The 23,835-nt window shown below is 40.6% G+C and overlaps 1 protein-coding gene across 1 annotated transcript in view; it reads left to right on the top strand.

Moving 5' to 3' along the window:
• Nucleotides 1-3,566: 3,566 nt before the first annotated feature.
• The window catches only part of cope (COPI coat complex subunit epsilon), a 34,720-nt gene continuing 14,451 nt past the window's right edge, over nt 3,567-23,835 (top strand). Inside the window, exons 1-7 of the mRNA XM_063032158.1 lie at nt 3,567-3,693; nt 10,544-10,606; nt 12,348-12,448; nt 13,656-13,808; nt 17,045-17,098; nt 18,226-18,307; nt 21,343-21,498. Of these exons, the coding sequence (XP_062888228.1) occupies nt 3,589-3,693; nt 10,544-10,606; nt 12,348-12,448; nt 13,656-13,808; nt 17,045-17,098; nt 18,226-18,307; nt 21,343-21,498 (714 nt within the window). The 5' untranslated portion in view covers nt 3,567-3,588. The remainder of the gene's footprint in view (nt 3,694-10,543; nt 10,607-12,347; nt 12,449-13,655; nt 13,809-17,044; nt 17,099-18,225; nt 18,308-21,342; nt 21,499-23,835) is intronic.

Genomic DNA, 23,835 nt, shown 5'->3' with positions numbered 1-23,835 from the left:
CCAAAGAGGAAGAAAGATCCTAAGGGAGTAAGGGGAGGCCGTGGCTGACAAGAGAAGTAGTGGGCAGTATAAAAATAAAAGAGAAGAATTATAACATAGCAAAGATGAGTGGGAAGCCGGAGGATTGGGAAACTTTTAAAGGGCAACAGAAGATAACTAAAAAGGTAATACGCGGAGAAAAAATAAGGTACTAAGGTAAACTAGCCAGGAATATAAAGGAGGATAGTAAAAGCTTCTTTAGGTATGTGAAAAGGAAAAAAAATAGTTAAGACCAAAATTGGGCCCTTGAAGACAGAAAAGGGTGAATTCATTATGGGGAACAAGGAAATGGCAGACAAGTTGAACAGGTACTTTGGATCTGTCTTCACTAGGGGAGACACAAACAATCTCCCAGATATAATAGTGGCCAAAGGACCTAGGGTAATGGATAAACTAAAGGAAATTTATATTAGGCAGGAAATGGACTATTAGGTCTGAAGGCTGATAAGTCCCCGGGACCTGATGGTCTGCATCACAGGGTACTTAAGGAGGTGGCTTTAGAAATCGTGGATGTATTGGTAATCATTTTCCAATGTTCTAGATCCTGTTCCTGTGGATTGGAGGGTGGCTAATGTTGTCCCACTTTTCAAGAAAGGAGGGAAGAGAAAACAGGCAATTATAGACCAGTTAGCCTGACGTCAGTGGTGGGAAAGATGCTGGAGGCAATTATAAAAGATGAAATTACGACACATTTGAATGGCAGTAACAGGATAGGTCAGAGTTAGCATGGATTTAAGAAGGGGAAATCATGCTTGACTAATCTTCTGGAATTTTTTGAGGATGTAACTATGAAAATGGACAAGGGAGAGCCAGTGGATGTAGTGTACCTGGACTTTTAGAAAGCCTTTGATAAAGTTCCACATAGGAGATTAGTGGGCAAAACTAGGGCACATGGTATTGGGGGCAGAGTACTGACATGGATTGAAAATTGGCTGGCCGACAGAAAACAAAGAGTAGCGATTAACGGGTCCCTTTCGGAATGGCAGGCGGAGACCAGTGGGGTACCGCAGGGTTCAGTGCTGGGAGCGCAGCTGTTTACAATATACATTAATGATTTAGGTGAACGGATTAAAAGTAACATTAGCAAATTTGCCGATGACACAAAGCTGGGTGGCAGTGTGAAATGTGAGGAGGATGTTATGAGAATGCAGGGTGACTTGGACAGGCTGGATGAGTGGGTGGATGCATGGCAGATGCATTTTAATGTGGATAAATGTGAGGTTATCCACTTTGGTGGTAAGAACAGGAAGGCAGATTATTATCTAAATGGAGTCAAGTTAGGAAAAGGGGAAGTACAACGAGATCTAGGTGTTCTTGTTCATCAGTCACTGAAAGCAAGCATGCAGGTACAGCAAGCAGTGAAGAAAGCTAATGGCATGCTGGCCTTCATAATAAGGGGGATTGAGTATAGGAGCAAAGAGGTCCTTCTGCAGTTGTACAGGGCCCTGGTGAGACCACACCTGGAGTATTGTGTGCAGTTTTGGTCTCCAAATTTGAGGAAGGACATTCTTGCTTTTGAGGGAGTGCAGCATAGGTTCACAAGGTTAATTCCTGGGATGGCGGGACTGTCATGTGTTGAAAGATTGGAGCGACTGGGCTTGTATACACTGGAATTTAGAAGGATGAGATGGAATTTGATTGAAACATGTAAGATTATTAAGGGATTGGACACGCTGGAGGCAGAAAGCATGTTCCCGCTGACGGGTGAGTCCAGAACCAGAGGCCACAGTTTAAGAATAAGGGGTAGGCCGTTTAGAACGGAGTTGAGAAAAAACTTTTTCACCCAGAGAGTGGTGGATATGTGGAATGCTCTGCCCCAGAAGGCAGTGGAGGCCAAGTCTCTGGACATTTTCAAGAAAGAGATGGATAGAGCTCTTAAAGATAGCAGAATCAAAGGTTATGGGGATAAGACAGGAACGGGGTACTGATTGTGGATGATCAGCCATGATCACAGTGAATGGCGGTGCTGGCTCGAAGGGCCGAAAGGCCTACTCCTGCACCTATTGTCTATTGTCTATTAGGAGTTTGAAGAGATATCAACAAATGCACTGAAAACTTCTATAGATGCACCGTGGAGAGCATTCTGACAGGCTGCATCACCGTCTGGTTGCGGGGTGGGGGGGGGGGAACTACTGCACAGGACCGAAAGAAGCTGCAGAGGGTTGCATATCTAGTCGGCTCCATCTTGTGTACTAGCCTACAAAGTACCCAGGACGTCTTCAAGGAGCAGTGTCTCAGAAAGGTAACATCCATTATTAAGGACCTCCAGCACCCAGGGCATGCCCTTTCCTCATTATTACCATCAGGTAGGAGGTACAGAAGCCTGAAGACATACACTCAGCAATTCAGGAACATCTTCTTCGCCTCTGCCATCCGATTCCTAAATGGACATTGAACCCTTGAACACTACCTTACTTTTTAAAATACATATTATTTCTGTTTTTAGCATGATTTTTAATCTATTCAATATACCTATACTAATTTATTTTTTTTTCTCTATATCACGTATTGCATTGAACTGCTGCTGCTAAGTTAACAGATTTCACAACACATGCAGGTGATAATAAACCTGATTCTGATTGTTTCTTTCTGAAATAATGAAATAACATTTTGCTGCCACTTGAAATAGTAGAAAGGACTTCAGCCCAATGAGGCAGGCCTTCCCAACTAGATGCCCACCTTCTCCTGTTACACTGTTTATTTCCTGGTGCAATCTTCTGCTGCAGCTCAGTTTCCGGTACTTCACCATGGCTGAGCACATTATAGCGACCGTCATAGTACAGACAGCTGGCAAGGCCTGTCCTCAAACTCACAGGCTGCCGAAGCTGACAGTAGATTGCGACCATGAAATGTTTGTGTACATTCACAAACATTCAGTACAAGCAATACTAACAATGAAAGCAGTTTGCACAAGGGGTGTAGATCTAGAACTTATGCCCAGGCTCAGAGGCAACCATGAATAGAATGCTTTGTAATATTACCAGAAATTACATTATTACTATCAAAGCTACGGCTTTGAACCTGCCCTGATTCCAAGCCCCAACCGGACTTTCCGGCTTGTTCCTGAACGCTGTTTTGACAACATTCAAAAATATCTCTATAAACATATTCAATAACTGCAGGTGTTGGAACTTGGAGCAACAACCAATCCGCTGGAGGAACTCAGCGGGTCGTGTAGCATCTGTGGCGGAGAAAACTTATCGATATTTCTGGTTGGAAAGCTGCATCGGGACTGATAGCGAAGAGGGGAGACGGTCAGATGGGTCTCAACCAGAAATATCGATAATTCCCTTCCCTCCAGTAGTTTATAGCTCTCATTACGTCCCACTTTGATCGTGATGTTGGGCCTTTTTATAGCCAGCTTTGTATTATAATACCCCTGAGAAATATTTTGATGTGTTAATTATCCCGCATTACAGTCAAGACAAAACTCGGCCAAGTTCAGCAGTTCTTTTCGGAGCATGCGCAGAATAGCCGACGAGCTTCCCACACGGACTTCCGGCGCCACGTAGGCCGCGCCTGCGCATTTGTCAGGGCAAGCCGAGGAAGATGGCGGCAATGCAGCAGGGGGAGGGGGATCCGCTTTTCGATGTGAGGAACAGTTTCTACATTGGCAGCTATCAGCAGTGTATAAATGAGGCGCAAAAACTCAAGGTGAGTTGGCCGAGTTATAGAAAATTGCAAAAAGGGCAGGTATAACTTCCCTAACCCAGGCTAGTTAACTTGGGGGAACGGGCTGACAGAAGGCCGGCTGCTGGTGGGGATGGTGGTCACGGCCAAGGTGTCCGGGCTCAGGGCTCCGTGACCCAGTGGCCAGTTGGCTCGGCAGAGTACCACCTGTTTTAAATAATTCATTTACATGAACTTGGCTTTAACTGATAAGGAGTTGGGGTTCATGAAAGGTTGGGTTCAGGACTTAATTGGGCAGTGGATGCCAGATGGAGAGGTGCTAACATAGTGTTTACATCAAAGCTGAAGCTTGTCAAACCGGACAAAATTGAATGCAATTAATTTAAAATCTGAGCTTACTTTCAAATGGTTTATTACAGTTAGGTTGATGAACCCTACAACTGTGGTACAGGAACATTGAATGTACGAAATAAATAAGGACAGGCTATTTAGCCCTGTGTGTTTGCTCCATCATTCAATAATATCATGACTGGTATTTCACATTGGTGTCACATACCTGCTAATCTTTTATTCCTTCTGATGCTTAAAATCTAAGCACCTTTTTGATTTGTCTTGAAAATGCACAGTGTATTCCAAAGATTCATCAGTGTCTTAGTTTTCTATCTTTTCTCTCAAATTAGATGCCTTTCATGTACTTCTACACAGAATCACAGAGTACTACAGCACAGAAACAGGCCCTTTGGCCCATCTAGTCCATGCTTAACTGTTATTCTAGTCTCATCAACCCACATCAGGACCACAGCCCTCCAATCTGTGTACTGTTCTTAAATGTTGTAATTGAGCCCCATCCACCAATTCTGTTGGCAGGTCATTCCGCACTCACACCACCCTCTGAGTGAAGAAGTTCCCCCTCGGGTTCCCATTAAACATTTCACCTTTCACCCTTAACCTATGGCATCTAGTTCTAGTCTCCCCCAACCTCAATAGAAAAAGCCTGCTTGCATTAACCTTATCTATTCCCTTCGTAATTTTATATACCTCTATCAAATCCCTCCTCATTCTCCTACACTCCAGAAAATAAAGTCCTAATGTCTTCAACCTTTCCCTATAACTAGGGTCTTCAAGTCCCAGCAACTGTTAAATACTCTCTGTACTCTTTCAATCTTGTCGATATCTTTCCTGTACGTCGGTGAGCAGAATTGCACACAATATTTCAAAGTTCAGCCTCACCAATATCTAGTACAACTTCAGCATAACATCCCAACTCCTGTACTTGTACTTTTGAAGGTCTATGTGCCAAAAACTCTCTTTACAACCCTATCTACCTGAAATGCTACTTTTAAGGGATTGGGTATTCCTATGTTCTACCACACTCCTCAGTGTCCTACCATTCACTGTAAAGGCCAGTTTATACTTCTGCGTTGAATCTACACCACAGGTACAGCGTAGCCACCTACCCTACGCCGTAGCCTGATGCACACCTCCCCAAAAAATGTACCTACGCATCGCGGCGACGCAGACCGCCACATCTGTGATTGGTCCGCTTGGTAGCATCGCTTGGAGACGATGAACCAAATTGTCAAATCTACCTGCCTACATCCGAAAATATTTGAAATGCATTTCCTCGTCCATGCCTCTCAGTGGCCGGACAAGCACAGAAAATTCACCCTCCTTCTGCCTCAATCCGTTCAATGGTCGTACACACCATCTCCTCCGATGCCTTCTCTCTTTTCTGCATTGCAGTAATTTCAATAAAAGTAACTCTTGTTTAACATTTATTAGTTCCAACTCCAACATGATGCACTCAGTTTCAGTCGTTGTTGTTTGAAGTACACAAAGAAACTGTTTTGGCGGTGAATTGCAGAGCGACGCAGACACACCAACGCACAAGTATAAATGCTCACAACGGCGTGGAGCCTATACAAAAGTATAAATCAGGCTTTCGTCCTACCCTGGTTTGTTCTCCCATAGTGCAACACTTCACACTTGTCTGCTTTAAATTACATCCACCATTTTCAGCTGGTCCAGGTTCCATTGCAAGCTTTGATAGCCTTCCTCAATGTCCACTTTGCCTACAGTATTGGTGTCATCTGCAAATTTGCTAATCCAGTTTACCACATTCATCCAGATCATTGATATAAATGACAAACAACAATGGACCCAACACCAATCCTTGCAGCACTCCACTCGTCACAGGCCTCCAGTCAGATTGGCAACCATCTACTACCACTCTGTGGCTTCTCCTGTGAAGCCGAGGTGGAATCCAGTTTACTACCTCATCCTGAATACCAAGCAATTTAAACTTCTTGACTAACCTCTTTTGCAGAACTTTGTCAAAAATCTCGCCAAAGTCCATGTAGACAACCTCAACTACCTTTCCTTCATCAACTTTCCTGATAATTCCTTGAAAAACTATATAAAGTTGGTTAGACAGGATCTGCCACACAAAGCCATGTTGACTATCCCTAATCAGTCCCTGTCTCTTCAAATACTTATGTATCCAGTCCTTTAGAATACCTTCCAATACCCACTACTGATGTCTGGCTCACCTGTCTATAATTTCCTGACATTCTTAGAGCCTTCCTTTAACAACATCAGCTGTCCTCCAGTCCTTTGACATCTCATGCTTGGCTAAAGACATATTAAAAATCTCTGTCAGGCCCTGGGGATTTATCCACCCTAATTTGCCTCAAGACAGCCAGTACCTCCTCATCTCTAATCCATACACGATCCATTACCTCACTGCTGCTTTGCCTCAGTGTCATTCAAGTAAACATAGATGCAAGAAATCTATTTATTTGCCTTATCTACCAGCCCGAAGTCATGCCTCCTGATATCTCTTTTAAGTGTTCTCTTGCATTTTGTTTTCTCTCAAGCACCTCATTTGTTCTTTGCTGCCTATACCTGCTATGCAGCTTCTTCTTAACCAGAGCCTTAATATCCTTCAAAAATCAGGATTCCCTAAACCTGTTAGCCTTGTTTTTTATTCTAACAGGAACATACAAACACTGTACTTCAAAATTTCACTTTTGATGGCTTCCCATTTAACATACCTGATCGGATGCTGAGGGACTATGCAGCCCAGTTAACTGAGTTTCTAACAGATATCTTTAACATCTCTTTGGAATACTACACTGTCCTGTCAGGCATCAAGGCAGCCACCATCATCCCGGTGCCCAAGAGGTCACCAGTAACCTGCCTCAACAATTACTTTCCAGTAACACTGATCTCAACAATAAAGAGTGGCTGTTTATGGATCACATTAAATACCACCTTCCTCCTACACTGACCTGTTCCATTTTGCTTATCACTGAAGTCGGTTCACTGATGATGGCACAGTCTCTGTACTCCACTCCACCTCGTCTCCCCCCCCCCCCATAAGGATGCTGCTTATTAACTCCTGCTTGGCATTCAGTATGATTATCCCTCAGAGGCAGGTGAGTAAACTGCCCTCATTGGGTCTCAATACCTCTCTCTGTAATTGGATCCTGGACTTCTTGACAGAAAGGCCACAGCCAGTCTGTGTTGGCAGAAACATTTCTAGCTCCATCATGCTGAACGCTGGTATTCACCAGGGCTACGTGTTCTGCCCACTGCTGATGGGTGACTGCATTGCTAGATCCAGTTCAAAGCAAATCGTCAGGTTGGCTCATGATACAAGTGGTCAGCCTCTGAATAATTGATCAATGAGAAAGAGACGGCATACAGAGAGGAGGTGGAGCGGCTGATAGAATGCTGTGAATACAACAACTTGAGTCTCAACGTGGACAAGACCAAAGAGGAGATTGTGGACTTTTGGAAGGTGCAGGCTAACCACTCCTCACTACACATACACAGCTGCTCCGTGAGGAGAGTTAAGAGCACCAAGTTTCTGGCAGTGGATGATAATGGATGATCTCACCTGATCCCTCAACACCACCTGTTTGGTCAAAAAAAAGCATGGCAGGGTCTCTACTTTCTGAGGAGATTGAAGCAAGTAAGGCTTCCTTTCTCTCTCTCTCTAACACCCCCTCCCCCCGCCTTTTTAACCAAGGAGCACCATCTAGAGTGTCTTGACCAACTGTTCCACCATCTGTACAGGAGCTGTAAGGCGTCTGACCACAAGTCCTTACAAAGGTGTAGTGGTTACTTGAAAACAAACCAAAACTACTGAGAGACTGAGTACAAGAACTGACATTGTTTGGCGTGCTTCCAAATAGCTGAGTTCCAAGTCGAAGAAAAGTACATTCGGATTGCTCCTTTATTATGAAAACAGCAAAGATGAATGATCTTATAGCAATAAAAAAACTAATGAAACTAAATTAGTGATATGGCGAAATAAGAGCAACTAGTCTTCAAATCAGCATAATTAGTGAACAACAAAAAAAATCCCTGTACCTGGCTGCCTCTAACTAAACTAAAACTAAGACAAAGTGTGAATGCATAAGTATACTCATTTGCTTCTATCACGCTCTAACCCACGTGACAAATTGCAATAACCTATAAAATGTGCAACACATGATATAAAACAGACAGAAAATAGATAGGAACACACATCAAAGTTGCTGGTGAACACAGCAGGCCAGGCAGCATCTCTAGGAAGAGGTACAGTCGACGTTTCAGGCCGAGATCCTTCGTCAGGACTAACTGAAGGAAGAGTTAGTAAGATTTGCCAAATCTCTTACTTAACTCTTCCTTCAGTTAGTCCTGACGAAGGGTCTCGGCCTGAAACATCGGCTGTACCTCTTCCTAGAGATGCTGCCTGGCCTGCTGCGTTCACCAGCAACTTTGAAGTGTGTTGCTTGAATTTCCAGCATCTGCAGAATTCCTGTTGGTTGCGTTCAGAAAATAGATACGTGGTTCCTACAAAAGGATTGCAAGTACTGCAGAGAGGAGCCCCATTTATCAGGAGCGTTGTGTATGCAAGGCTATTAGCATTTTCAGTGATCCCTCCTATCCGTCCAACAATCTCTTTGAGTGTCCCCCCAACTTTCTCACCACCATCAGACAGAAAGTACCATAGCATTAGGATGAGAACTGTAAGGGTGGGACACAGCTTCTCCCCCAGGCCACAACGACTACTGAACTCCCAGCTGCCACCCAGGTCTTATCACGCAAGAAGTGCCAGGAGTGTTACACTATTTACTTTGTGTTGTGTGTGAGTTACATATACTGTGTTGTGCACCTTGGTTCAGAGGAACATTGTCTCATTTAGCAGTATGCATGTGTATGTTTCAGTAACAATAAACTTGAACTTTATTTTTTTTATTTAGAGATACAGCATGGAATAGGCCCTTCCAGTCCTTCAAGCCGCACCACCCAACAACCCCAATTAAACCCTAGCTCAATCATAGGACAATTCATAATGATCAGTTAGCCAACCTGGTATGTCTTTCGACTGTGGGAGAAGGCATTCCACAGGAAAGGCATACAGGGACTCCTTACAAAGGATGCCAGGATTGATCTCTGAACTCTGATGCCTCGAGCTGAAACAGTGTCTCACTAACTCCAATGCAACTGTGGCGTCCACTTGAACAACAGTCCTTATACATGTTTCATCATGTGTAACTATGTGGAGACCATTCATTTAGCCAGTCTACATAGCTCTAAACCCTCTTTCCAATGCGCAATGCCCTTTTCTATTCTGTGAATTATTGCAGCAACAGATCTGCCAATTATGATTTCCATTTTATAAATCTATGTTCATTCTACCCAGTCTTATTTCCTGAGTGCCCTGTGATAACTTCCTTAATAAAACATAGAATTATTTTCCACCAACATTCCGTCAGTTTTTTTTACACAGCTGCATGGATCAATCATTGCTCTAAGCAGGAGATTTTTACATGGTCTGAAAACTGCATGGCATGTTACTTTTTTTTTGTAATATGTATACTATGAATATTTAAAATGAAAATTGAAAAATCCCACACTTTGATTTTCTTTATTAAAGGGTATAATGAAATGCAGTACAACAAAGAAAATCTTTCACATTTCGTAAACTTTTTAACTGCGCCCAATTCCAGCTGCTGTGTGCATGGAAGCATTTCAGTTACTGTGTGGCTGTGCACCGTGCAGCTTAGAGGGAATGTTGTTTCCCACAGCTGCTAACCTGCCTCCAGCTCCCTGGTTTCTTCTTTATCTTTGCTGGAATTTATGTAATTTTCGATGAACATAACCAGTGCATCTACTTTCTCCATAGCAGCCACCTAAGATTCTGGTCATCAGGCCCGGGAATTCATTGGCCATTTATTGGAAAGGGTGAATAATCCTAAATGTAATCTGTACATAGGGTTAACGTTGTAAACTGCTTGGTATGAACGTAAACTGGCATTACATTTTGATGAACTTCTCCATCAGCCCGAACTCAATTTTCCAAAGTATCCTTTTCTGTACTTTAGTTGTAACTCTAAAGCCTAATTCATTTTCTCTTCACCTATTTGTAAAGTTCATTTTCCCTTTACTTCAAATTTTAAACACGTCTGGCTGCATTTTATTTCATAGAAGTGTGGATTGATGTTCTTTGACACACTGTGTGCTAGCATACTGACATCAAAATGTTGTCATTTGCAACATGCTTTAGTTCAATTGGCTGTATTTCAGTCATCTGCAAACTTTACTGTCTCTCCTTACAGTCTGGTACACCAGCATTTTTCACCTGTGTACCTCAGACTACCTGTCAGCAACACTGTACCTTGTTACAGCCTTTCTGCTTTTGAGCGCTCTTCCTATATGTGGTAATGGTCACCTTCCTCTTTATCTCTTACTCATTATCTGATTTTTTTTTAAATTGCCTTGAAAGACTTTTTTTCTGAAGATCAAGCACAGCGATGGAATTAAGTGCTGACAAGCAAAAATATTTGTTTTCATGGTCGTAACAAACTGATGTGTTTTTCAGGTCTCTAATCCTGAGAAAGAAATTGAGCGTGATGTTTTCCTTTATAGAGCTTATATTGCACAGGTATGAACAATGTTCACTATAATTATATCAATTCTTGTAATTGAATAAAATTTTTATTTATGTGTTTTCATGTGCAGCCTTACCCCCTCATTTTCAAGAGAGAGAGACTATAAGTCACTCATTGAGGCTCCCAGTTGAAAAGCATACAAGTAGGTCAAGGCAGATGTTTCCTCAGATTTCCACTTCCCACAGTGAAGCAGCTGGTGTTTTTTTTATATTTTACATGTTACGCACCTAGCTACTTTTTCCTACTGTCTGTTTTGAAATGTGAACTTGACCCCGCTTTCTTTTTTTTTGCCAGCACCACTTGGATGAAGGGCTTACTCACTTTTTCAATAGGGAAAACAGTTTTATCTACACTAGCAAGTCCTCTGCTCATTTTAAAGACCTCTAGTACATCACAATTGTATATGTTAAATGAAGTGGTAGTATAGTTTGTAGAAAATGTTATTATGGTTTCTTCTGAATCTTCAAGTGCTAGCTTCACAGCGGAGCTTCCTGAGATGTGCAACTTAGTTCAGTATAGTGGTGTTGACTCAAGAGCTTGGTAATAATTTCTGTAATAAAAATGTTTAATTGGCTCAATTTACTTGTGAATGATTGTAATGCAATGTAGTGACAATACTGTCTAACTACAGTATCAAGGGAGCCCCATAGGGTTAACCTACACCTGTCAAGTTCAAGTGTGTGTTGTATCACCAAACTTTCACTGTATCATTGGTCACTGGTACTTCAACTTTTAAATCTCTTTACTGCTCAGGGATATTATTTTATAATCAGTTTATTCCATTGATTACGTGTGATCAGTTGCAATCTGCAATCCCTATGTTTGCTTAGATTTGGTTGGATGCAAAATAAATTTAATGTGCTTGGCATTCGCTGTTGGATAGTTATATTGTGTAATTAATAGATTTAAAAAAAATAACTTTGCACAGATTTGTTGACTTTCTGTATTGCTTTTAGGAACTAAGGTATTCAGTTGCTTTTGTGTCTTGATTTCTCAGTTGGTACTACTAGATCTTGCACAGCTTGGGTACTATTAATCTCCAGTATGATGCATCAGCTTTCCTGCAGGTTAATTCAGTTAGTCCTGACTAATGCAATGAGTGTGTCTTCAGCTGATTATAGGTTATTCTCGAGTTAAGCACTCCCAATTTATGAACATTCCTACACAAGATTGAGCTTCCATAATATTAAATTCAAAAGCCCAGCATACCTACAGATGTTCAGCACTATGAATAGCAGAAATAGTTTTTTTTCTCTCTCTCTCTCTGTCTCTCTCTCTCCACTTTCAATAATTATTATTATCAGTCCTGTGTATTTTTGATACAGTTCATTACAATACCCTGTGGTTGCCATATTGAATGATTTTTCTGATTTCTAACTGGTGGACAAACATTCAGTAAGTGCTTATGGGTGTCTGTAAAGATGGAACCCATTCATTACCCTGTGACAGTCTGTAAATGAGAAAACTTGATAAAAGTGGTGACTGGACATTTGTCTTCCGATTCCTTGTATTATTATCAGTAATTCTGCTGTTTTACTTTGGAAAATGTACATAGTTGCTCAATTTTTTTAAGATGTGAAGGAGTAACCATATTGTTGAAGGAGAAATATTGGGCTAGATATAACAGGGAATGATTAAACTTGCTTTTCAGTGGGAACATATCAACCAACACCACTGAATTTAAAACCTAACTGATTAGAAACAGACTTCTAATTATTTTATCTTCCTCTTTAGCGAAAATATGGTGTTATATTGGATGATATCAAACCAGGAGCTCCCCCTGAATTACAGGCTGTAAAAATGTTTGCTGAATATTTGTCCAATGAGGATCAAAGGTAAGGGGTCATACTTGAGTGGATGTTCTTTTTTTGATGATGGGCTGGATATCTCTTCCTGGTTGATGCTGAATAACCCTGTCTTTCTCAGTGCTAGAGTTGACCTTGAAGCATCCTTGCATTCCGTGCCTAATGTAAACTATGATGTGTGAATGCTGCTTCAGATGTGATCAGGTTTGGTTGAGGTCTCAGTACCCATTGAAAGGCTACAGTTCCTTTGGAACTTCTTAGTTTCTGTAAGTGGTTGTGTTTCAAACAAGGTCAATATTGCCAGTCTCTATTTTCACGCAAGTTACCATTTCAGAGTTCATTTAAAAATTGACTGCATTGTTGAGGGTCTGGACTCACTAAAAGCCAGGTCAGTAAGTACATAATATTTCTTTACAAAAGTACACCAGTTGTATTTTTACAAGAATCCAGTAGTTTCACAACCACTTACTGGTTTTTTAATAGATATTCAATGAATAAACTTTAAATCCTTAGGTACTACAGTTGTGTTTTGTATCGTATCTCCAGCTCATTGTTCTTGGGCTGTTGTGTTATGAATCTAGTAACATACCCAATATGCAATATGGTAAATGCTATTTGGCAGTTTGCTGCATGTCTGTGGGTATTGCATCAAAGCACAATTACATCATCATTTGTGAAGTCCATTTTTAAGAAGGTATCACTGGATTCTGTAATTCTATCCTCTAGATCAGGGGTTCCTATGGACCCTAGGTTGGGACCCCCTGCTGTAGGTGATGATAATGAGAGTAGTGACAGATCCTAGGTGTTGTGATTTAATTTGGCTCAAAGGCATCCGTTAGTCTTGGATCTGCGCCTGGAAAGTCTTCACTCTCCAGGGCGCGGGCCTGGGCAAGGTTGTATGGAAGACCAGCAGTTGCCCATGCTGCAAGTCTCCCCTCTCCACGACACCAATGTTGTCCAAGGGAAGGGCATTAGGACCCATACAGCTTGGCCCCAGTGTTGTCACAGAGCAATGTGTGATTAAGTGCCTTGCTCAAGGACACAACACGTTCCCTCGGCTGGGGCTCGAACTCACGACCTTCAGGTAGCTAGTCCAACGCCTTAACCACTTGGCCACGTGCCCACACAATTTGGCTTGGAGCATAAATGAATACATTGGTCACTTAAAAAGCAACCAGAGTTGGTTTTTGTTAAAGTAATTTTGTAAGAATTATTCTTGATGTCATCTCTCATGCAGAGATGCCACCGTTTCAGAGTTGGACAAGAAGATGGCAAAGAATGTTGATGTTAGCAATACAACGTTCTTGTTGATGGCGGCCTCAATCTACTTATATGAACAAAATACAGATGCAGCCCTGCGTGCGTTGCACCAAGGAGAAAGTCTGGAATGGTGAGTAGAAATGTACAGATCCTGCTAGCCACATGTGCTTTGTGTTTCTGGATTTTGTTAACAGTGAAGTGACTCACACTTCTGTAAGCAGACTTTTCTCCAAAATGCAGTGAGTTTAATGTATTAGTTTAAAGGAGAGTGTTGATTAATAAACTAGAAGAGTACTATGCTCATCTTTAAATGGGATATTATAAGGTTTACATCAACAGTCAAAAATACAGATTAACTTTGTTCTGCATTTCCTGTCAAGAACCATCTTCTGACAGAGAAGCACTGTGGTGTCTATTAAGATCATGAGTCCATCCTCTAGGAACATTGAAGCACAGAGAAATGGGTGCAAGAGCAGGCTATTGAGCCCTTACAGCCTGCTTCACTACTCGGTGACTGATCTGAAATCTCAATACCATGGAGATTTAATAGTGGTGCAGTGCCACAGGGGTCAGTATTGGGACCTTTGTTCATGATTTAGATAAGTGCTTTGGATTTAAATGAATAAGTGTTAGGATTTGCAGATTATGCTAAAATAGGTGGTGTTGTAGTTACAGGGATCTTGATCAGTTAGGTTTGTGGGCTGAGGATTGGTTTTGTCCAAATAAATGTGAGGTTATTACCTATTGGGGAATCAAATTTTGTGACGATGCATACATTCATTGACTACAGCTCGGCATTCAATACTATTATCCCTTCAAAACTAATCAAGAACCTTCAAGTTTTTTTTGGTGTGTGCCTGCGTGCGTGCGCATCTGTGTGTGCGTGTCCGTGTGTACATCCCTGAAGATGTCTTTTTCATGGCTTTTTTTTTTACAAGGTGTGGAGCGAGAGAGAGACTGTGATACGCCACTCCTCACACAGACATTTTCACAGTATTTTCCTCTTATTTTACGAGGTCGAGTTGTGATCTCGACACTCAACCCGGCACAGATGGAAAGCATGCTCGGGGGCGGACCCGACTAGTTTTGAACCCGGGAACCTCCGCTCCCAGGTCTGGCGCCGATGTCGTTGAGCCACCAACTGGCCCCGAACCTTCAAGTTCTAAGCCTCAATACCTCCTTGTGTAACTGGATCCTTGATTTCCTGACTTGCAGACCCTAGTCAGTTTGGATTGGCAACAACATATTCACAATCTTCCCCAGGACAGGTGCATGACAAGGCTGTGTGGTTAGTCCCCGGCTCTACTTGCTTTACACTCTTGACTGAAGAGAAGCACAGCTCCGGTGCCGTATTGAAGTTTCTGACGACATCACTGTTGTTGTCCAAATCAAGGGTGGTGACGAATCAGCATAAAGGAAGGAGAATGAAAATCTGGCTGAGTGGTGCCACAGCAGCAACCCCTCACTGAATGTCAGCAAGACCAAGAAGAGGTTTATTGGCTTCAGGAGGAGGAAACCAGAGGTCCATGAGCCAGTTCTCATCAGGTGATCAGAGGTGGAGAGAGTCAGCAACTTTAAATTCCCCAGTGTTAGCACTTCAGAGAATCTGTCCTGAATCTAGCACATAAGTGTCATTACAAAGAAAGCATGGCACGACCTCAAATTTCTTAGAAATTTGCAAAGATTTGGCGTATCATCTAAAACTTTGACAAACTTCTGTAGATGAGCTGTGAAGAGTATATTGACTGGCTACATCACAGCCTGGTATGGAAATACCAATGCTCTTGAATGGAAAAGCCTACAAAAAGTAGTGGATACAGTCCAGTTCATCAAAGGTGAAGCCCTCCTCACCATTGAGCACATCTGCGTGGAGCACTGTCGAAGGAAAGCAGCATCCATCATCAAAGACTCCCATCAACCACGTCGTGCTCTCTTCGCACTGCTGCCATCAGGAAGCATAATAAATTTACCTTGAACAAAGCAACAAAGCCACTGGCTGAGGGCACTAAATTATTTATGTAAAATTCACAAGAGAACTGATAGAATTGGAATGTGCCAAGACTAATTTGTAAAGAAACAAGGGTAAAAAGAGAATTGATGTAACCTGTAACAAGAGAAAATGAGCAGATGCTGGAAATCTGAGCAACACACACAAAATGCTGGAGGAAGGTGAGCAGGTCAGGTAGCGTCTATGGAACAATCTCTTTCCCAGGGAAGGGGTGCTAAGAACATGAGGGCATAGAGTTAAGATGAAGTGCAAATTGTAAAAAGGGTAACAGGTAGCTGCTTCACGCACAGGGTGGTGTGTATTTGTAATTAGCTATCGGAAGTAATGGTTGAAATTGGTATATATGCAACATTTAACAGCTGTCTAAGATGGCTTTTGTACCTGATAGCTGTTTAAGGCGACTTCCCCCTGGTGTACCCTTCCTTTCCACTCTTCCCTCCTATCAGATTCTTCTTCACCCCTTTATCTTTCCACCTATCAACTCCCAACTTCTCACTTCATTCACCACCTTCCCTTCATCATCCTGAAACACTGAATGTTTATTCCCCTCCTTAGATGCTGCATGATCTGAGTTCCTGCAGCATCTTGTGTGTTGTCTAAGGTTAATACTTGGATAAGAGAGCTTTAAAGGGCTTTAGGTCAAGTGTGAGCAGATGGAACTAGCTCACTGGGCAACACAGTTGGCATAAGTGAATTGGACTGATGGGTCTGTGTCCATGCTGTATGACTGACTCTGTGTTATTGTAGTCTCCCTCTTTGATGCTTTTGGTGTTTAGATGTCTATCTCCTCAAATCTATTCATCAACTTGGTTGCAGATCTTTTTGTGGCAGAGAGAATTCTACAGATTCACCATCCTGAATGAAGATATGCCCCATCAATCTTAAAGAAACTATCCAGTGTGCTGAAACTGTTACTCTTACTTCTAGATGCCACCTCACCCCACTTCACCCAGCCAGAGAAAGCTTACTTCCTACATCTAGTCTGTTGAAACATGTAGATTCGGACAGGGTGCAATGAGATCTCCTTTTGTCCTTCTAAAGTCCAGTGAATACAGTTTTCTCTCCCAACACCATTTACTCCAGCCTGTGTACTACCAAACATGACATTGATGTCAACTGAGCAATATAATAGCAAGAAAAGATAATATGAGGCAATTTAACTCAAATTGTAGGGTGTTGCAGTAATGGCACATTTCACCTTTTTCTAGATCACATACCTGATGGAACATCCCTGGAATTTTGTGATTTATGGGTAGATTTTTGGAATAATATAGGAATGCTATTTACTGTTAATTATTTTAGCCTTTTGTTGAATTATTCATAACACAGATAATTATTCGTCTCTTTCACCCCAACAGCATGGCCATGTCAATACAGATCCTTTTGAAGCTTGACCGGCTGGATTTGGCTCGGTAAGAATCACCATTTCAACATGAAGTGTAGCTAAATCCAGACTGCAAACATCCTTTTTATACTGAGCGGTTGGAGATGACAATATGCACAATTTCTGCTTCTGTCCAAGTTCTTGAATTTGTGTGAACTAGCTTTGCTGAGAACAAGTACAGTTAACGAGTCTTTATTTTCTGTGGCTAGTTTAGATTATTCTGTAATGGTTACCTATAAAGTATGAACAGTCATGAATTGGGGAAAGGCCATTTGGTGCATTGAAGCTCTTCCTAGTTCAAGCATCCCTCTCCAGAGGTATTTGTCTATTTTACCAGAATTGGTGTTAGGAATATTTATTGCATAAAGGATTTGTAATGTTTAAACCATTTCTTAATATTTTGTTCTTAGACCATTTTGACTTTTGGAGCCTCATTGCAATTGTGTCAATTTTCTCCAAAGCCAAGCTTACAATATCAGCTATTTGATTTGTAGTATTCCTTCCAAATTTTACCGATAAGACTTAAAGCAAGAAGTTTTATCCAATCCAGACTTGGTACTTTGCAGAATAATCATTAGTTAATGTTGTGGAACTTGTAAACAAAACTTTATTTGCACTCTATTGATGGGGACCAATGCACTGAAGTCTGTCATTTTTCAGTCCGTTCCTTCTGTTGCTTTCCCAATCTGAACTCCAGCGAAGAATGGTGTGAAAGCAAGTCAAGTGTTGCTTTGGTGTTCTGTGATCGGAAAACATCTGTACAGCTGAGACTTGTACAGCAAGTTTCCACACTTGATGCTTAGCCTGTGATGTTGGATCTTTTCATGATTGTTGTGTCAAGGTGCAGACTTGAGTGGAATTTTGAATTGCTCCGAATAACTGGCCATCTGTTTCTTCGTTCATCCCATTGGACCATTGCATGAGAATGACCCTTTCTCTTTCAACCAGTTGGTTGAAGAATAAATCAAGTCCCACCTGAAACTACAAAAACCTTGTATTTGGTCGCGTCATTATCAATAGAATGTACTCCAAATGGGAAGCGAAGGAAATTGTTGAAGAAAGTAAAGCACATTGTTACTGTGACCTTCAGAATGCCAATTGGAGGAGTTGTGTCATCCATCTTGTTTAATTAGTAACTTAATTTATTTAATTTAGAAAAGAACTGAAGAAGATGCATGACCAAGATGAAGATGCTACCCTGACACAGTTGTCGACAGCCTGGGTGAACTTGGCTATGGTTAGTGAAGATACCTTAATTACCTTAACACCCCCATTTAAGTTTGCTGTTGCTGGGTGGGTTGAGAGATAGTGATTTGAATGAAGAAGAGAAAGACAAATCAAAAATTGAATTTCTCTAGAACCTACTGGACCTGCAAATAGGACCGATCTCTTCTTTTGTTTATTCCAAAACTTGATATTCCAGTTATTGCTTTATTTCTTCCATTCATGTTGTCCAGTTATGCTGCCTTTAATTTCTTGCCACTTGTGTGCTTTATATTACGAGTCCACAGTATCGTTATTTCGGTGCCTTCCCACTTCCCTGCTAATGCATCAAGTGTGTGGCCCACTTGTTTGATTCTGCAGCTGTACTTTGTACCTCACTTGTCATTCTCTAAATTTCTCATTGTTTCATTTAGAGCTGCACCCAAGCAAGCAAAATTTTTCCTCTTCCTTGCTAATCTTCCAACCAACTGTCCAATCAGAGTCAACTTCACCATATTTTGACATTATTTATTTGGAATTTAACAGCAAATCAACATAATGTCCCTCTTTTTGTCTTGGCCAGAGAATATGAGGGTAGTGCAGGGCACTAGTGCTGAATTAAGCACAGGGAACTCAGATGGCCTACACCTTATAACGTATTCTTATCTTTTACATTCATGTGATTGTTGTGAATCTTTCCCGGTTTTGACTAAAACTTGGTGATCTCATGATTTGTATCAAACTGTCATCAACAAAGTCTACCCATCCCAAATAAGAACTTACCTTCAAACGTACATAGGTGTAAATTATGAGCAACAATTGCCATTTGGTCCCTTAAGTTTGCTCCACTTTTTAATGTTAATGAAAGATCTGATGGCTACATTTCTCCCAGTAACTTTTTACGCCTCCTATATAAAATAATTATCAAACTCTTAAGATGTAACAGTCTCGATTTCCACTGTTTTAGAGGAAGAGAGCTTTAAAAACCCTCAAGCTTTTGAGAGGAATAAAGAATTACCTAATTTATATCTTGAATGGGCAGCTTTTTTATTTTTAAACAATTCTCCCCAGTTCTAGAATCCATTTAGACAATGTGCTTTTTAATTTTCTTGCCTAAGTAGATTATTTCACATTTTCAGACATTATTTTCCATTTGCTTTACATTTGCCCACTCACTTAATCTATAAATGTCCCTTAAGACCTTGCAGCATACTTTCCTAACCATCTTTGTGTCATCAGTCAATTTAGGTCTCTCTGATGCTACATTTTCACAATTTTCACTTTGCCTGATAACCTTGAATCTATGTCCAGATCCAAAGCCCCCCAAGGTTTAAAATTTTCCCTAAGGTAAATCATCTCACTAGGCTATTGTTTCCTCCTCTCTGTCTTGCTCCCTTTTTGAATAAAGAAGTTGCAGTTTCCGGTTTATAAACTAATGAACTTTCCCTGAGTTCAGAGAATTTTGTGAAAATTAGAGTAATTTTCTTACAAGTTGTTGAGACTTGGAGTCTTAATACCACCTTAAGCAATCTACTTGGACCACTTCCCTGGTGATCATAATTTTCTGGAATTCCACCTTGTCTTCCATTTCTCAGATTATAGCCACTTCTGGTATCTTCACTAGTGAAAACTGCAATATCCCTATTTAATTCATTTGCCACATCCTTGCTGTCCATTATTAAATTCACAACTACACTTTCTATTGGATCACAGAAACCCTTATTATCTGTACATTTACCTTTCTCAATGTTTAGACATTCTTTGATTTTTCATATTTTGTCCATCTTCTGACTTGTCAGCCAATTTCTGTGCCGTAATAGTTGCCTTCTCATTAACTTTGATACTAGTTTACTTTGGGTAACCTTACTTTCACTCCCTCAAGGCTAGTCTTCCTTATGTTTAAATTATTAGTTTTGGATCATTTCTCTTTCAAAACTAATGTAATACTCATTCAAATTATGAACATTTTTGCCAAGGGCTGCATTCATAATGAAGCTATTAATTAATCTTATCTCATTGTATCATACATGGTCAAGTATAGATTGCTTTTGGGTTTGGTTGCAGAGCATGCTTTTTTAAGAAGATAACCCTCTGAATCCTCATCTTGGCTACCTTTTGAATGCTTGATATTTCCAGTTGCTCTATGGATTGAAATCCTCTGTGGTTATTGCTTTATCTTTCTAACAAGCTCCCATTTCTTTACCATTTGTACTCTGATCTATAGTTATTGTGAATGAGGCCTGCAAAAGCACTATCACAAGCAAGATTTTGTTTTTAATATTTTCTTTAAAATGTCCAACTAAATTTGCAACATTTCTTAAACTGTGTCATCCCTTAATCCTGTGCTAATACTATCATTAACGGAGACAATCCTCCACCTTTTCTAGCTTCTTGTCCTTCCTAAAATTAATGTGCCCTTCAATATTCAGATCTCATTTCAGATTATTACCTTTTAGAGGTTCCTCCTCTTAATGTGGTGCCGAACTCAGTGATATTTATTTTTCCAGTGCCTTCAATTAAAAATGTTCACCTTCATGTTTACACCTCTGTAGCCTTATTTAGACATTTACATCCTCTTCCCTTGAAACCTAGTTCTGTATTTCTTATTTATTGCTACTGTCCTTTATCTCTTCTATTTCCTTCCGTGCCTTGAGGGGCTTTGATCTCACCATTTGAAATGTCTTCTTCCGTGACCATATTTCAGAACACATCTTTACAGCTTCTGCTTACCACTTCGATTTTATTTGGCTTGCCATGCATTTTCTTTCCTTGTGTGAATATTATTTTTTTTAGACACTTACAAGATGAGTTATGGAGATTGGGTGGGAAAGTGAACAATGCTCAAAATACTGTCAAATGATGGGACAGAGATGACTAGCCTTATGATCTACTATTTATGTCATGCACTGTGTATAAATGCAAGCATTTATGACATTGTTGCTGATTGATGGGTTGAAACAACTCTTACTGTTGGAATAACAATGGCCTGTAAATGTTCTTTGAATTCGTACTGTGCTATATAATTGCTGTTCGCACTGGTGAATCAATTTTATCGACTGCTCTCTACAGGGTGGGGACAAGCTGCAGGATGCCTTTTACATTTTCCAAGAAATGGCAGATAAGTACACAGCAACCTTGTTGCTCCTGAATGGACAAGCTGCTTGTCAGATGGCACAAGGCAAGTGGGATGACGCAGAAGGAGTTCTTCAGGAAGCACTGGACAAGGTAGGAAGGCTCTTAAAGTAGTTGACTGAGAGTAAAAGCCATAAAACTATAGTAAGTTTCAGCTTGATAATTTCGGCCATTATTTCTGAAATAGCTCTTTGCTAGAGAAATCCAAAAGTAGTCTCATTGTCCAGTATTTATCAGTCTTCGCTTGATGTGTTCCCTATGAAATACACTCAGTGGCCACTTGATTAGGTACACTTAATTGTTAATGCAAATATCTAATCATATTATAAAAATATCTGCTGATCATGTGGCAGCAACTCGGTGCATAAAAACATGTAGACATGGTCCAATGGTTCAGTTGTTGTGCAGACCAAATATCAGATTGGAGAAGAAACATGATTGAAGTGACTTGGATCGTGGAATGGTTGTTGGTGCCAGACAGGGTGGCTTGAATATCTCAGAAACTGCTGAGTAGCAATTCTCTGGGCAAAAACACCTTGTTAATGAGAGAGGTCAGAGGAGAATGCCCAGACTTGTTTAATGTGACTGAAAGGCGACAGTAACTCAAATAATCAGGTCTGACAACAATGGTGTGCGTAAGAGTATCTCTGAATGCATAACACATTAAACCCTTGAAGTGGATGGACTGCAGCAGCAGAAGACAACGCCAGGTTCCACTCCAGTGGCTACTAGGTACACTGCTGTACCTAATAAAGTGGCCACTAAGTTTAGTTTCACCTCCACTGAGTATTTTTGGCAAATTATTCTTTGCTCCAATGCACTGCATTGTTTTAAACAAAAACAAATCAGAACTCTCTTTTATTCCACTGTTTGTGAGCTACTAACCTTTTTCCTAACAGCTCCCCAACCAGAGGAAATAACATTCCTCTTTTCATTAAAACCCTTCACAGAATAAAAATAATCTTCTAGCGGAAATAATCTCTGCATCTCAGGTTTCATCTAATAATTATTGCTTCCAATGTTTGTCACCCTGGTGAATCAGAATTACATATCCTATGCTTTCAGTGTTCTTTATAAAGGGATCACTCAGGACTCTGAAAAGTGGTCTTAACAGTGTGCTAGAAAAAGTGCAGTTCAGACTATCTCTATTTTGGGGAACCAAGAGGGTAAGGTATTTGGCAGGGGTCACACATATCAAAAGATCCAAAGTTCAATCTACTAACTTTGGAAGTAGGAAAATAAACAGTGGCCACCTGAGCAAGGGAGAGAAGAATTGGACAAAGCTCTTGTTCTGTTTCTTTGCTGAGGGAGGGGGGACGATGAGGAACACTGGATGAATTGGGTTTGACTGACGTCTGGTTTAACTGGTGAAGTTTCTGTCCCTGTCGAGGTGAGAGTTTAATTCGGACAACAGTGAAAGTAGAATGGCAGTAGTAGGGCAGATTAAATCAGCAAGCTGGTACAGATTTTGCATGAATTTGCAGTATTGCTTACAGTTGCATCAGAAGTAGGCTGATGCAACAATGTTATTTGCAACATCCACATTACCAATCACTTTAAAATATTTAAAAGAAGAATTGTGTAAGCCTGACAATAATGTAGAGGAGGAGGTTTGGTGCCCTCTACTGGTGATAGTACTAAGAAGAAAATTAGATTATTCGGCATTCTGACGAAGATAATTCCACAAAGCTCTACTGTCAAGGATTTCAAGTGAGAAATGGTCCAGATCCTTCAGCGTGTACTACTTATTTTGGCGGGGGGGGGTGAAATTGTAACATTAATTTCTCATGGTAGATTGACTTAATCAAAACTCTTTAAAAAGAATCACTTTTACCTAATTAATAATTGTAGGTTCCAGTCATTGCCACTCTGACTCAAAGCCTAATACTCAGTACTATCAGTGTTCTTTAAAGTGGAATCCTACATGTCCCACTCTAAACTGAATTTCTCTGAACAGTAACTATTTAGAAAAGAGTACACATACCGAATATTCAATTCAGTGAATTTGAAGACAAGCAAAATTACCCATAGCTCAAGCTTGCCTCTCAGTAATAGTGTATAGAGATGCTACAATGTAGAATTAATAGTACACCATTTAGGAAGAGATGGAATGGATTAAACTTGAATGGTGATAAATCCTTTAATGAGAACAAGAAAATAGTTCTCTAGATCCTGATGGATTTCTTGCTTGGCCTTTAAAAGAAATGGCTAGTTGGTTTTAATTTCCCATAATTTTCTAGATCTGGCAGAAGATTTTAGTAGATTGGAAAATAGTAAAAACTTTATTGAAAAAAGGAGAAAGGCAGATTTCAAGAAAATGAAGATCACTTAAATTGGACCTGAGGGAAATATTAAAAGCTATTAATAAAATACTATTGCAGAGCACTGAGAAAGTCAAGGTAATCAGGCAGAGGCTAGGAAAACTGCATG

Source organism: Mobula hypostoma, chromosome 24, assembly GCF_963921235.1.
Source record: "Mobula hypostoma chromosome 24, sMobHyp1.1, whole genome shotgun sequence".
NCBI classification, from domain to species: Eukaryota; Metazoa; Chordata; class Chondrichthyes; order Myliobatiformes; family Myliobatidae; genus Mobula; species Mobula hypostoma.
The sequence above is the reverse complement of the archived record's forward strand: the minus strand, read 5'-3'. Positions and strand labels throughout refer to the sequence as shown.